The sequence below is a fragment of the Trachypithecus francoisi genome, unplaced genomic scaffold (assembly GCF_009764315.1).
Source record: "Trachypithecus francoisi isolate TF-2019V2 unplaced genomic scaffold, Tfra_2.0 Contig01112, whole genome shotgun sequence".
In the NCBI taxonomy this organism is placed as follows: domain Eukaryota; kingdom Metazoa; phylum Chordata; class Mammalia; order Primates; family Cercopithecidae; genus Trachypithecus; species Trachypithecus francoisi.
This window is the reverse complement of record NW_022681148.1, coordinates 15323-30435: the sequence shown is the minus strand read 5'-3', so window position 1 is coordinate 30435 and position 15113 is coordinate 15323. Positions and strand designations below refer to the sequence as shown.

At 55.3% G+C, this 15113-nt stretch overlaps 1 protein-coding gene across 1 annotated transcript; it reads right to left on the bottom strand.

Annotated features, from left to right (window-relative positions):
- Window positions 1–2556: 2556 nt before the first annotated feature.
- LOC117090786 (SH3 domain and tetratricopeptide repeat-containing protein 1-like) lies at window positions 2557–14299 on the bottom strand (the record flags this gene model as incomplete). The annotated part of the gene is given in 15 exon segments (XM_033223393.1): window positions 2557–2757; window positions 3425–3483; window positions 4234–4417; window positions 4632–4882; window positions 4994–5081; window positions 5642–5760; window positions 5961–5985; window positions 7687–7830; window positions 8774–8822; window positions 8960–9012; window positions 9014–9141; window positions 12640–12939; window positions 12942–13103; window positions 13106–13174; window positions 13177–14299. Coding segments are annotated over 15 exon segments (2955 nt in total), but the record flags the coding sequence as incomplete, so codon positions are not given.
- Between the last annotated feature and the right edge of the window lie 814 nt (window positions 14300–15113).

Genomic DNA, 15113 nt, shown 5'->3' with positions numbered 1-15113 from the left:
GGGAAGAGAGGATAACATTATGCCGAATATTCCAGGGGAGTGTACACACCCTCTGTGATGTTGTTCCTCGTATCCAAAGGTAGAGACGATGAGATTACTGGCCATATCGCAGGGGGTGTACACCCTTCTGTGATATTGGTTTTGACATTCTGTGGGGGAGAAGACAACATTAATCCCAATATGGCAGAAGGTGTACAGACCTCTGATGTAGTTCCTACTGTACAGGGGAAAGAGAAGAATATTGCTCTCAATATCGCAGGAGTGTAACTACCCTGCCCCCTGTATATTGTTCCTAATATGCAGCAGGGTGGAGGCTGATAGTACTCCCAATATCCCAGAAGGTGCACACACACGTGTGATATAGTTCCTAATATCCAGCGGGAAAGAGGCTGATTTTACTTTCGATATCGCAGTGGGTGCACACCGCCCCCAACCCTGGGGTATCGTTCCTAATATCCAGGCGGGAAGAAGATGACATGGCTGACAGTATCGAAGGGGGTGGACACCTCTTCTGTGATATGGTTTCTGATATCCAGGGGGTGAATGGATGATATTACTTCCAATAAAGTAGGAACCGTACAGCCACCCTGGGATTTTGTCCTTAATAAACACAGGGGAGTGGTGATATTACTACCAACGTTGCAAGGGGTGTGCACCCCGCCTGTGATATTGTTTCTTATATCCAGGAAAGGAGAAGATGGTCTTAGTACCAATATTGAAGGGATATACAACCCCAATGGGATATTGTTCTAAAGATATAGGTTGAAAAGGATGAGACTCCATCCAATATAACAAAGGGGTGTACACCCCGCCTGTGATATGAGTCGTAAAACCTAGAAGAGAAAATGATATTGCTTCCAAAAACACGTGGTGTACACCCACCCTGTGATATTGTTCCTGTCATCTAAAGGAAGAGATGATACTACTCCCACTACCGGAGAAGCTACACACCCCCCTGTGATATTGTTCCTCATAACGTGTGGGGGAGAGCGTGATATTACTTCCAATATGACGGTGGCTTGACACCCAGTCTGTGATATTGGTTCTGCACACCAACTCTGTGCCCCTCGTTTCCCATGCGTTCTCTCCATAGTTTTGGAACCTCGGGGGAGGCTTTGTCTTTGGTTACAGATGAAGAGAGGAAGGGTCTGAGGGGTTAAGGAAGTTTGTTACTGGAAAGGGGTTCCGATCCAGACCCTAAGAGAGGTTTCTTGGATCTCACAGAAGAAAGAATTTGGGGCGAGTCCATAAAGTGAAAGCAAGTTTATTCGGAAAGAAAAGGAATAAAGGAATGGCTACTCTGGTCGGGCGCAGTGGCTCACTCCTGTAATCCTATAACTTTGGGATGCCGAGGCAGGTGGATCACCTGAGGTGAGAGGTTCGAGACCAGCCTAGTCCAACATGGCAAAACCCTGTCTCCACTAAAATACAAAAAATTAACTTGGCGTGGTGGCAGGTGCCTGTAATCCCAGCTACTAGGAAGGCTGAGGCAGGAGAATCACTTGAACCCAGGAGATGGAGGTTGTAGTGAGCCGAGATCACGCCACTGCATTCCAGTTCAGCCAACAGAGCGAGACTCCATCTCAAAAAAAAAAAAGATGGCTGCTCCATAGGCAGAGTGGCCCCAAAGGCTGCTGGTTGCCCATTTTCATGGTTATTTCTTGATCATACGCTAAACAAGGGTTGGACTCTTCATGAGTGTTCCAGGAAAGGGGTGGGCAATTCCCAGAACTGAGAGTTTCTGCCCTCCCGAGACCATGTAGGGACCCTCCAGATGTTGCCATGGCATCTGTAAACCGTCTTGGCACTGGTGGGAGTGTCTTGTAGCAGCCAATGCATTATAATTAGCACATAATGAGCTGTGAGGACAATCACAGGTCACTCTCGTGGGCCATCTTGGGTTTGGTGGCATTTGGCCGACTTTACTGCAACCTGCTTTATCAGCAAGGTCTTTATGAGCTGTATCTTGTGCCGACCTCCTATCTCATCCTGTGACTAAGAATGTCTAGCCTCCTGGGAAGGCGGCCCAGCAGGTCTCAGCCTCCCTTTACCCAGCCCCATTCAAGATGGAGTCGCTCTGGCTCACGTGCCTCCGACAAGTTGGCCTGGGTTGAGTGTTCCCTAGTGTGTGGTTGCTGGAGCTGTTCCTAGGAGTAAGAGGTATTGTCAGTAGGAAACAGGCCTTTGTTAGCGCTGGGGCTGGCACTCTGCCCCAGTATGTCGGCCTCATTTTAGTGGTGACAAAACTGGGGCTTAGAGACATCAACTCCCTCACCCCGAACACCCAGGCTGTGCGTGGTGGGCTGGGGTTTGAATGTGGGGCTTGAAGACCCATCATCTCCTCTGGTCCCCCAGTCTCTGCTGCCCAAGAGGAACAGGGTCCCAGGATCCAGTCCCCTCGTGGCACCAGCCAGGGTGGGTAGAGATGGGGAGGCACAGTTCCAAAGCCCCCCGGACTCTGTGGCAGGTCGGGGGCCGAGAGCAACCTGGACCTGCGGACCCCACCCCGAGAAGAGTGGCTGCACGCCCGGCCCAGCGGGCAGGAGATCTGTGTCCTCAGTAAACGTGACGGCGCTTCCCGCTCCTCCAGCCAGGCCGTGCTGTCTTCACGTTTCCAATCATGCGGCCTCCTCTCCAATTCCCAAGCCCAACCCACAGAGACAGCGATCTGGGGTCCACGTTGAGGCTTGTCAGCAGCTCTGACCCGCTGCTTCCCGCCAGCCCCGCGGCCGGTTCTGGAAAGCTCTCTGCTGCCCCCTGGTGGGGAAGCTCGGGGCAGGGCTCTGGCTGCAAGCATGGGGTCCCAGAACCTCCTGGCTCTGTCACCTCTGCTGGGTGGAAAACCAACCCAGGACTGAAGCAGCAGATGGGTGCCTGATTCCTTATAATCAGAGCTCCACCCACTGGCAAGTCTCTCTCTGGGCCTCAGTTTCCCCTTCCATTAAACGAGGGGCTTGGGGGATACCAAGGAGGGGTAACAGCTTAGTGAGGATGGCAGGTTTCTTCTGGGGAGATGAACACATTTTGAAACTACATGGCGTGAGTGGTTGCACAGGACTGTGAGTGCACAAATGCCACCGCATTATTTGCGTTGAAATAGTTAATTGCATGCCATGTGAACGTCACCTCATTTAAAGTGTTTACAAGAGGGGCCTGGGAGAGTGCAGTGTATGTGAGAATCACGTGGGACACCCACAGTCTCTGAACCTCGGTTTCCTTGCCTTAAACTGGCAAAGAGACCATGTGAGCTGTGTTCCCTGGGGCCAAGAGATTCCAAGAAGGAAAACCTGGGATTCCAGGGACTGGGATGAGGCCGGGGGCCGGAAGGGGAGGGGGCCTGTGGGGACGGCATAGGGGGCAGCCCAGATAAGGCTTTCAATACTGGGTAGCAGCGTCTACACAGGCGGAGATCCCTGCATCTCACTTCCCGCAGGGCTGACCGGTGGCCAGAGGTGGGACTGGCCAGGCTCGGCCCAGCCAAGTCTGGGAGCAGAGGACACTGAGTGAGGGATCCCCGGGTGTCACCCTCACTGGCCTGTGGCTCTCCTGACACCACAAGAGAGGTCCAGGAGCTGACCTTGGGTCCTAATGGGGGACACCTTCCTGGCAGCAAGCTGGCAGGGTGGTGTGGTGGTCAGTGTACTGGGCTCTGTGTCTCCGCCCCTACCTGCTGTGTGACGGTGGGTGAGACACCTAACCTCTCTGTGCCTCTGTTTCTTCAATGGCGAACAGGGGCACTAGCAGCCCCCACATGCGGGCACAGTGGCCTGAAGGATAAAGGCAAGGGCGGCACGAGACCCTACAGCAAAAGCTCTGAGCAGGGAGCTGCCCAGGGAGTTCTACCACCATCTCCCCTCTGGCCGCCAAGGAAACCGAGGCTTATGGTGACCTGGCCCAGGTCTGTTGGACTCAGGGTCCTTCTCATCCCCAAGATCAGAGGGCTGCCACCAGGGAAGGAGCTGGCCCCTAGACACCGCCCAGGAAGCACACAGGGAAGGATACCATGGGGACTTCAGTATGTTATTGCAAAAAAACATATATTGCTATTTGAACCCTGCTTTCATGCCTCCATTTCCCAGAAAATGAGCCACGGGGGAGACACCAGGAGAGGCAGGAGACCATCCTCCTTGCACAAAACCCACTCCCTCAGATGCTGTCCTCAGCGAGGGTGGCTGGGGCCAACCAGGGGGCCCACCCGCAGAGTGGCAGAGGAGGCAGGTTGACCCTGCAGACATTGAGCATTGTGGTGAAGGTCCTGGCCTTCTGGTAGAAGAGCAGCGACTTCTCGCAGTCCGGGAGGAAGTTGTGGGAGATGGTGGCTGGCCGCGTGTAGGTCTTCAGCTGTGCCCTTCTTGTTGCCCAGGTCCACGGTGGCTGCCAGTGCCAGCTGGTAGTACCTGGCTGCATCAAACCGTTCCTGAAGGGGACAGGCCATGCTCAGCAAAAGGGGGACTCGGAGCCTTTCTTCCCAGAGGCTGTTCCTGTCTCCAGGTCATTCCACATGTCCAGCCAATGCTGGCTCACCCCATGAGCCCCAAAGCCTGTGACACTGCTGTGGTCTCAGCTGCAGGAGGTGGGGACAACCCTGAAACCTCTGGAAGCCTTCCTGACTATCCCTATGCTCGGCTCACCCCAAGCCTCTTGCCCCAGTCCCACCCTCTCTGCAGGCAGTGGCTGCTTTCCCCATGGGCTGAGATCAGGGCAGATCCTGCTTGTTCTGAGAGTTCCATGCAGGACCCGTGGCTCCAAACCACAGCAGGGCCACAGCGTTGAGTGACCCAGGCTCCCCTCTGGCCCCTGTCCATGCTGACCATTTCCAGGCCCTCCACGGGCCAGGCCAGGTACAAAACCATCTCACAGGTGTCCTCCCTGGCAATGTTCCCTGAAATATTGACGGAAAGTGACTCCCCAGACATCCACTCCCATTTTCAATGCATCTTTGGCTCAAATTCACCATCCCTGGGTTGGGATGCTGCCTCCCAGACTCACCCACCTTGCCCAGCGCCCTCCTCAGAGCTCAAACATGTGCTTGGAGCTTCCCACTCCCCAGTTACCCGTGCACCTCCACAGAGCTCTGTGCTCTGGGATAACGCACGGTTCAGACACCCAAGTTGGGGGCTGAAGAGTCATCTGAGGCCCATCCAGCTACACCTGGCAGCCTCAGACCAGCCTCTCCCACCAGGGCACCGGGGGTCTGACTGGGGGGAGCCAGCACTCCTCTGTTCTAAAAACACCACATTTATCTGTGCCCAGAGCTGAGCCACACCGTGAGCTCAGAGGAAGGGAGAAGCCGTCCCCGTTTCGGGGTGCATGCAGATCTCGGCCCTGGCCCTCCCACTGACATGTTGTGTGTACTTTGACATGTTCCTGTGCCTCTCTGAGCCTCAGTGTCCTCATCTGGAAAATGGGGACAGGACTTCCCGCTCATGATTGCTTGAGATCATCAGATGCAAAGGGTAGAGCCACTGTCATGTCCAGACCCGAGCGTTTGTCCCGGGCAGGGGCACGGTCAATATCATTCCCGGCGAGATCACTGGGAAACTAAGCATGTGCATGGGTGGCCCTGCCTCCAGGTGGGAGGCCTCAGCCCTCCAGGTGCCCCCCCTGAGGCCCACCCACATCAGCCCACAGGCCAGCTCACCTGGTAGAAGGACACGGCTTTCTCCCGCTCACAGGCCCCATTGAAGATGTCTCCAGCTGCCTCAAACAGCTCCACCCCAGGTTGGAGTCGCCTGTGTACAGGACCACATTCTGTGCCACCTGAAAGGAGGCAGAAGTTCCCTCAAGACCCTGGCGAGGTGGCCACGCCCACCTTCGCCAGCCTCCTTCCTCTCACACACTGCAGGTACACCTGAGCATTTTTCAGACCTGTGCATTAGGGCTGCCCCACCACTGGCATGAGGACAATGCACCCCAGTGTCAGGAGGTGACTAAGCAGCTGCAGCCCAGGAGCCCGACACCTGTGAATCCTACCACCAGGGCTAGCTGTAGCCCACCCCCCCCGCACTCAAACAGTCTCCGTGGCCCCCAGATTGCTGGGAGCCCATCCCCTGGTTCCCTTCTGCGTTGCCACATCCCTGCCGCAGCTCAAGACCACTCATCAACAGTGTTTGTGGGTGGGCCTGGTCCCCTCTTGGCCATGAGCTCTTGATCCTTCTCCTCAGCTCAAGGAGGTATACAGCAGGTGCTCAATAATGAAAGCTTCACTAGGCTCGTGGGCTTCACAATTTGTCCCAGATCACACTGTGTTTGGGAAAGCCTCTGAAAACAGCCGCTATGATAGATTCATTTTGTAAGGAGATGTGCCACGTGTCGCTTGGAGCAAGTTCTTCTGTGTGTTAACTGAGTGGTCCCATTCTTTGAGCATGTGCGTATACCAGCAGGTGCTAGGCACTGTGAGGGGCCACAACTCTGCCCTCAGCGAGAAGATGCTGGCCACTGGGGGAGGATGTGAGGGAACCAGTTGGAGAGAGGGAAAAGGCACACAACGGGTGCTCAGCAGTGGCTTAGGAATGAGTAGATGGATGGATGAATGGATGAGCAGATGTATAGACACATGGATGGGTGGGTGGGGGCGTGGCTGGAATGATGTGTGTATGTCTGTATGGGTGAGTAGATTATGAATGGGTGGAGGGTAGATGATGTATGTACATATGGATAGATGAATGTATGGATAAACAAATGGACAGATGAATGGAGGAATGGATTAATAGATTGGTGGGTGGATGGATGAATGATGCATGGATGGACGAATAGGTGAGTGGATGGATGGATGTATGAATAGATGGGTGGATGGATAATGGAAGGATGGATGGATGATAAAAGGATGTATGAATGATGGATGGATTCTGGAAGGCTGGATGGATGAATGGATAAATGGATAGATGGATGATGGAAGGAAGGAAGGATGACCAGGTGAATGGATGGGTGATGGACGGATGGATAAATGGATGGATGGATGGATGAACAGGAGGTGAGTGGATGGATGGAAGGATGAACAGGTGAATGGATAGATGATGGAAGAATGGTTGGATGAATGGATGGACAGACGAACAGGTGGATGGATGGTGGCTGAATGGATGGATGATAAAAGAATGGATGAATGATGGATGGATGGATGAATGAAAAGATGAACAGGTGAATGGATGGATGATGGATGAATGGAAGGATGAGCAGGCGAGTGGATGAATGATGGATGGAAGAATGAACAGGTGAATGGATGGATGATGGAAGGATGATGCATGAAAGGGGTAGGAATGGAGGATGATAAAAGGATGGATGATGGAATGGATGGAGGGCAGGGAATGGATGGATTATGGATGGATAGAAGATGTTGGATGGATAGAAGGATGAACAGCTGAATGGATGGATAATGGAAAGAAGGATGGATGGATGGAAAAACAGGTGAATGGATGGATGATGGATGGATAGAAGGATAAACGGAAGGATGGATGGATGGACGGACAAGTGAAGGATGGACGGACAGGTGAGTGGATGGATGATAGATGGAGGGATGGATGGGTGGGTGGGTGGAAGGACGAACAGGTGAATGGATGGATGATGAGGATGGATGGAAGGATGAACAAGTAAACGGATGGGTGGATGGACAGGTTAATGGATGAATGAGTGGATGGATGGACAGAGAGTGAACAGCAGAGAGGCCCTCCTGCCTCCCTTGCCACTCACCTGGATGTACAGGTCCACCAGCTCGCTCTGCCGCAGGATGTAGTAGATCTTCCCTGCTTGCAGCCAGGCATGCGCCTCCTCTACTGGAGGTGAATGGGAATCCCCAGACTTTGTTTGGTGTAGTCCAGAGTGTATCTGTAGGTCCTGGAATCAGACACAGGTGTCGGAACCAGTCTGCCTCCTCCCGTGGGTCTGGTGACAGATGAATCTGGAATGTGGGGACTGGAACGGCCCTCTTGTGTGTGCAGTGTTCTGCCCTTCCCAGGCTGCTGGGAGGGCCAGGGTGAACACACACGGCATGGAAAAGGTGAAGGACATCCTTCTGAGGGAATCGAGCATCATGCTGCCCTGTGGCAGGAGGAGTGTGCTAGTCTATCTCCCCTGCCTCCCAGACATGGCCTGTGTCTTCTCCAGACGCACCAGGAGCCGTTAGTGTTCAGAGGCTATCTAGGTCGATGGTTCTCAAGGTGTGCAGGCATCACAGTCACTCGGAGGCCTGTCTGTATAGCTTGCTGGCCCTGCCCCCAGAGCTTCCGGCTCCACAGACCTGGGGCAGGACCTAGAACTCCCACTTGCCACAAGCTCCTAGGTGATATAGATGCTGCTCTGCTGGTCCAGGGACTACACTTTGAGAAGCATGACTCTAGCACACTGGCCCATTTTCCTTCTGTGAACCTGAGGCCAAGACTGGAGCCAGTCTCCCGGGTCCCCATGGAATCTGGCTCCTTCCCTGCTCTCTCAGTAAGTCCGACACTAGAGAGGCTGTGTGGGGGGGCAGGGCCACCCCACCAGGTCAGGATGCTCGGGGGAAGCCGAGTGGGCCACATATGGGACGTGAGACCTTGAAACCTGCCCCAGGGAAGCAGGTGACACAGTTGGCTCTGTCTTCTGTGGGAGAGAAGCCACAGGTGGCTGCTGTGGTCACATTAAGGGGAGAGATGAAGGCCAGGAGTGAAGACTCGGGGCAGGCAGAGGTCAGATGACAAAAGCCACCAGAGTAGGAAGAACAGCCCAGAGTGCCCGTACTGCCTCTGCTGGGGTTGAGATGACCTTTGACCCAAAAAGCGAGGCTCAAGCTGGGACTCACGAGCCAGCAGCAGCCCTGGGACGACCCCAGACCCACCAGCTCAAAGCATCTGATGCCAAGGAACCAAATGATCCAAAGGAAAGGGGTTGATGGGGCCCTGGGCCAGCTTCCCTGTGCCCCCTTCCCTGCCCCTCCCAACCCCCTTGCCCCCCTCCACACCCCCACCACTGCAAAGCCAGCCCTCACCGCTCGGTGCCCAGAGACAGGTAGAGCTGACTGATGGTCTCCAGGAGCTGCCCCCTCCAGCACCTTGTTGGTCACCTTGTGGGCCAGAGAGAGCTGGAACTCGTGGGAGAGGACACACTGGGCCTCGCTGGGCATGACGACGCTGTAGAAGTAGCACAGCCACTGGACGGCCCGCAGCTGGCCTGGGCAGAAGACAAAATGGAAGACGTCAGCCTCCCAGCATCGAAGAGAGGCTGGCTGGGCTCGGAGGCCCCTGCGCTGTGCTTGTCTCTTTCACACCTCTGTAAACCTGGGCCCCATAGGCGGGAGCCTGATCTCAGACAGGCCATGTACCTGTACAAGGGCAGACACCGAGCACACCGTGACATGGGCACAGCTTGGTGCAGATGCTCATGGTAGAGGCCGGCCTTCTTTACAACCCCCAGGGCCGAGGTCCTGGCCAGGCTTGGCCCCTGCACCAGCCAATCTATTTCTGCTTCACAAAGTCCCTCTGGCGAGGACCAGGGCCGCCTTCAGCCTGAGCTGATGAGGCCAGGGGCACAAGTAGCCCCTGTCGCAGATGGAACCCTGAGAGAGCAAAGCCAAGTGTCATGTCTGCCACACATGGCATCATGTTGGGGGAATGGGGTTCAAAGCCAGCCCCTGGTGTTCCCACACATGCTTCTCTCATGCAACCAGGCTCCAAAACCATAGGCTCACTGGCCTCTCCCAAAGCCACGGTGCTGGGAACAGTGGAAAGCTTCTGATTTTCTAGTGTCAGAAACATTCCGAAAATTAACACCGGAAACCAGGTATGCCCAATGGACATCTGTCACACACGCCCCCCAACGACAGCTGAATACACTGTCCTCTCAAGTGCCCATGGGACATTCCCAATGACAGACCATGTGCCAGGCCACAAAACTAGCCTCAGTGAATGGAGAAGGACTGAGACCAAAGCAGAAGTGTTCTTCAGCTGTACTGGCATGAAACTGGAAATCAAGAGTGAAGGAAAGTGGGAAATTCAAAAATATGTGGAAATTACACACTCCTAAACAACCAGTGAGTCAAAGAAGAGACCATCAGGGAAACTGAAAAGTAATTTGAGAAGAATGCAAACAAATGCACAGCCCGGGCCAGCACGGTGGCTCCCGCCTGTCATCCCAGCACTGTGGGAGGCCGAGGCAGGAGGATCGCTTGAGTCCAGGAGTTTGAGATCAGCCTGGGAAAATGGTGAAACCTCGTCTCTATAAAAAAATACAAAAATTAGCGGGTGTGGTGGTGCACATCTGTAATTCCAGCTACTCGGGAAGCTGAGGCATGAGAATGGCTTGAACCTGGGTAGAAGTTGCAGTGAGCCAAGATTGCACCACTGCACCCCAGCCTGGGCAATGGAGCAAAACCAAAAAAAAAAAAAAAAAAAAAAAAAAAAGCACAGCGTATCAAAAACTCCAAGATGCAAAGGCAGTGCTGAAAGGGAAATTATAACTGTAAATGTCTACATTCAAAGAAAGAAGAAAAATCTCAAATCAAAAACCTAACCTTCCACCTTGAGAAACTAGAAAATGAACTAAACCCAAAGTGAATAAAAGGAAGAAAATAATAACGTGAAAGTGGAAATGGAAGTAAAAATACAGAGAATGGAAAAACAAAAGAGATAGTCAACAGAACCAAAAGTGGGTTTTGAAAATAATAACAAAATTGACAAGTCTTTCACCAGACTGACCAAGAAAAGAAAGATGGGACACAAATGACTCAAATCAGAGACTGAGCACCATGGCTCACGCCTGTCATCCCAGCGCTTTGTGAGGCCGAGGTGGAAGGATCGCTGAGGCCAGCATTCAAGACCAGCCTGGGGGAACATGATGAGACCCCATCTCTAATAAAAATAAATAAATAAACAATGACAAACCCAAGTTTCTAAAATCAGAAGTGAAAGAGGAAACATTATTGCCGACCTGACAGAAATAAAAGGATTCCATGAAAACACTACGAACAATTGTACACCAACAAATCAGACCATCTAGACACAACAGCCAAACTCCTAGAAGGACACGAACTACCGAAAGTGACTCAAAAATGACCCCAAGTAAGCATGTGGGGTATCAACCGCACCCTCGGTCTCCTCGACCGTTCAGCGCAGGGTGGGGAGACAGGGACGCATGATCTCTATTCCCTGGCCTGCATTTCCAAGTCTGAATCCCCCAGCACCCTGGGGAGGGCCTCGTAGGAGGAGGTGCCACAGGCTATTGTGCCAGGAGCCACCGGAGGCTGCAGTGGGGGCTGGGGCACTGGGCTCCTGGAGGGTCTCCTTCCAGTCAGAGAATGCCCCTGGGGAAGAAGCCTGGGTATGAACCCCCGACCCCTCCTTGGGCAGATGTGTGGGACCAGGGCCCCTTTACACGGTCCTTTCCAAAATCTCATCCCTCCTAGGGCCAGGAGTGGGTGCCAGGCCTGTGCTGGGAAAAGGGCAGATTTGGCCACAGCCCCTGGGGCTCTGGTCCAAGCCACAGGAGGCACCTCTGAGTGGTCTCACTGTGCCATGACAAAGTGCTGCAAGGCAGAGGGGACTCAACAGTATCCCTTGTCTCAGCCATTTCCCTGGACTCAACTTCCTCATCTATTCTCTGTGGCCTAGATTTCGGACAGCCCTGCCCACCTACTGTCCGTTTACTGCTCAGTGTGCAGTGACTGTTCGACAGCACTCCATGGCTCCCCAGTGCTCTTGGGGAAAAGGCCAAGCCACAGCCTGAGGCCCCAGGCCCTGCTTAGCTCTCCAGAAGAGCTTCTCACCATCCAGCACCCAACCCACCCACTCCCAACTCTGCACCTCCCTGTATGAGCCCTGCTCACTCACCCCCGCTCACACCCCATTCATCCCCGCTCACACTCCCGCTCACTCACCCCCACTCACCCCCGCTCACTCACCACCACTCACTCACCCCCGCTCACTCACCCCCACTTGCCCATCCCTGAGCCTTCACACAGGCTACACCATCAGCCCCTCCCCCACCACCAGGCCCTCATCCACACCTATTACTTGACTAAATCCTCTCAACCCTCTGGTCCCAGACTAAAGAGGCTTCCCTAATTCGGGGCCAAGTGCTGCCCCGCCATCACGCCACTCACCTTTTGTGGCTTCTCTGGCCTGAAGCTCACGTTCCCACGCTCAGCACCTGCTTCCCAAGGACCCCACAAGCTCCATTGTGGGTGGGGCCTGGCACACTCTACGAGCTGCTTTTGCATGAACTGCTCTGTGGCTTTGGGCAATCACCCACCCTGTGTCCTCTGTGAAGTGGGATGACAGGTGAGCAGGGCTGCCGAGATCCCAAGCAGATAAACAGGCACAAGAACTGGCGTTCAGGGCCTGGCTCATGGAGGGGCCCCAAGTCCCAGCTCAGCAGAGCCTGCCTTGATCCCAGGGTTATGGCCAGGGATTCCCAGCAGGCAGGACTTTCCGTGCTCAAGGCAGGATGGTCCCTGAGCAAACCGGAAAGAGCTGGCTGCCCCAGTAGGGCACAGAGGGCCTGGCCCTGAATGGGAACTGCCTGTCTCCAGGGCGCTTGCCAACATCTGCTGCTGGCCATGACTCAGCACTTTTGATGGTGGAAAAACCACCACTTGTTTCCGAATCACAGACCCCAGGTGTGCCCTGACCCGAGTGGCCCCAGAAGACGCACAGGAGGAACTAGGGCACTCACTGTCCACGTGGTCCATCTCCACGGCGACCAGAAGGGCCCACTCACAGTAGCCCTTGCCCTGCTGGGCCAGGCCCTGGCGGGTGCAGAGGTGACCCAGCTGCAGGAGTACGTGGGTGAAGTCCCGGCCACACTCCAAACAGGGAAGCCTCGAGAACAGACGCGCGGCCTCCAGAAGGTAGTGCTGGGCCAGCCTGCTGGCACCCGCGTGCAGGCACAGGGTTCTGAAGTTGGCCAGCACCACTGCCTGGTTCCTCTGCTGGCCCAGGTCCCAAACCACCCATAGGGAGCGGTAGTAGCTGTCTGCCTCGTCCAGTCCGTCCTCTTCAGAGCCACAGCCACCATGTTGGCAATCACACCTTCCTGGTCCTCGCTGGCCACCACTGCATCCTGAACAGACTGGAGGATGTTCAAGGCCACCAGGCTCTGCCCATGAAGCACGTGCAGCCAGGCCAGGGCCACCAGGGGTCCACGATGGCACAAACTCCGGCAACAGCACTGGCTTCCACCGCCTGTGTCATGAAGGTGATGGCCGGGCGTGGTAGCCATGGTGGCTGTACGGCTGGGCCAGGCTGGCGTGGAGAAGGCCATGCAGAGCCTGGCCTGTGCCCGGGGTTAGGGAGGCCAGCGCTCGCCTGAGGTAGTGGGAAGTCTGGGTGGGCAGGCTGTGGGGCTGGAGGGCGTTCTGGAGCACCAGGTTCATGCTCCTCAGTGAGCCTGCCAGCGAGTCCTGTGTCCTTAATGAGGCCACCTTGACACAGCTCAGCACCAGGTGGGGCAGGCACTTCTGGCTGTAGATGTCAGCCAGGAGCAGGGAGCAGTCTGAGAGCCACGCAGCGTCTGGGGCTCCGGAGTCCCTGTGCAAAAGCAACAGCCGCTCTAGGAAGGACAGGGCCTCCTCGGGCTGCTTGAGGTGCACGTGGTGCCTGGCCAGCAGGAAGCAGGCCCGGGCCTCGGCCTGCAGGCTCTGGCCACCCCCCGCCCACTGCAGCGCCAGCTGCAGGAGCTCCCCGTCCGCCTCGGTGCTGCAGATGTGGCCGGGCGTCCCCAGGAGCAGGGCCATGGCTTTGGGAACCACCTGTGTAAAGTTCTCCCCGTTCTGCTTCCGGTAAATGCTGGTCAGGTTGGCGTACACAGCCACCACCTGTAACAGGTCCCCGAAGCTGCCGTCCAGGGTCCCCAGTGTTTCCTCAAAGTACACCCGGGCCTGGGACAGCTTGAGCCTCCTGCAGCACAGCCGCCCCAGGAGGAAGCAGAGCCTGGCCAGGGCCATGAGGAGGCCAGCTTTCTTGGCCGCCCCTCGGGCCTGTGCCAGGCGCCCAGTCAGCTCCTCCTCATCGCTAAAGCTGCAGAACATGCCGCTCAGCCATGGCAGCGCCACGTTGTACAGGCCACAGAAGCTGGCCTTGTATCCAGAGGTGTTCAGGAACAGCAGCCGTGAGCTCAGGGCCTCTGGATCCTCCCCGTCGTCTTCAGCTTCCAAGCAGAAGGAGGGCTCCTCGGGGTCCTGCAAGCTCACGTTGCTGGATGCCGCACAGAGACCCCAGGACGCTGGCTCCTGGGGGCAGCCTGGGCAGGCCTTGCATTGTTCCAGAACATTCCTCACCTTCGGAAGGGTCTCCTGTGGCTTCAGGCCCAGGCAAGGTGGCGGTATTTCTGCAAGTCACAAAAATACCTAGACAGATTAGAGTCCAGCAGTGAGTCCTTGGTCCACTGGGGGCAGGGTCCCCGCATCCCTGCCCTCTGTGTCCCTGGTGCAGCTTGCATTAGCCCTGGAGAATTATGTGCAATGCAAACCCGGGGCCTGGAGCACATAGGAACTCCGGCACTAGGGGGACAGAGAGAACACGCAGGCCCGTGGCCCGACTCTCCTACGAAATCACCCTCCTGTCCTGCTTTGTCGCCCACCTGACAGCATGGTTTTAGGAGACTATGTCAGCTCAGCGATCCCTCAGAGATGCCTTTCCCTTTCGAAAGAATCAAAGCCTTCTAACTGGACCCATGTGTATGCAGCACCACAACTACAAATGTAACTTCTGTCAGCATATGGGCCCCCGGTGGGGTACAGGAATCCATGAAATCCTCAACAGCCAATCAGAGCTATTGATCAGCTCAAAAGCTGCTATGCAAAATTGGTAAAGCCACCGACGGCACAGGACAGGGGTGTTGTACCCAGGTACCAAGCTCCGTGCAGGGAAACGGACCATCCCTGCAGGAAGGATGGGAAAGCTTCCAGGTCCCTGTGGCCACCTTCACCTTGGATGGTCTGAAAACCTGAAGCCCACAGTTCCTAAAGGGTTCACAAAGGCCAGCCTGCTCCAGCAGCCCACTGGCGCCTGCTGGCTTTGGTGGATTCCTAGCCAAAGCCCCCTCCCAGAGGTGAGCAAACGAGCGCATTTCCTGTTGGAAAACCTGGGATGAAAGGAGGCATTACAGGGAAGGAAAAAACTAGATTTAAACAGACTCTCTTTTTCAAG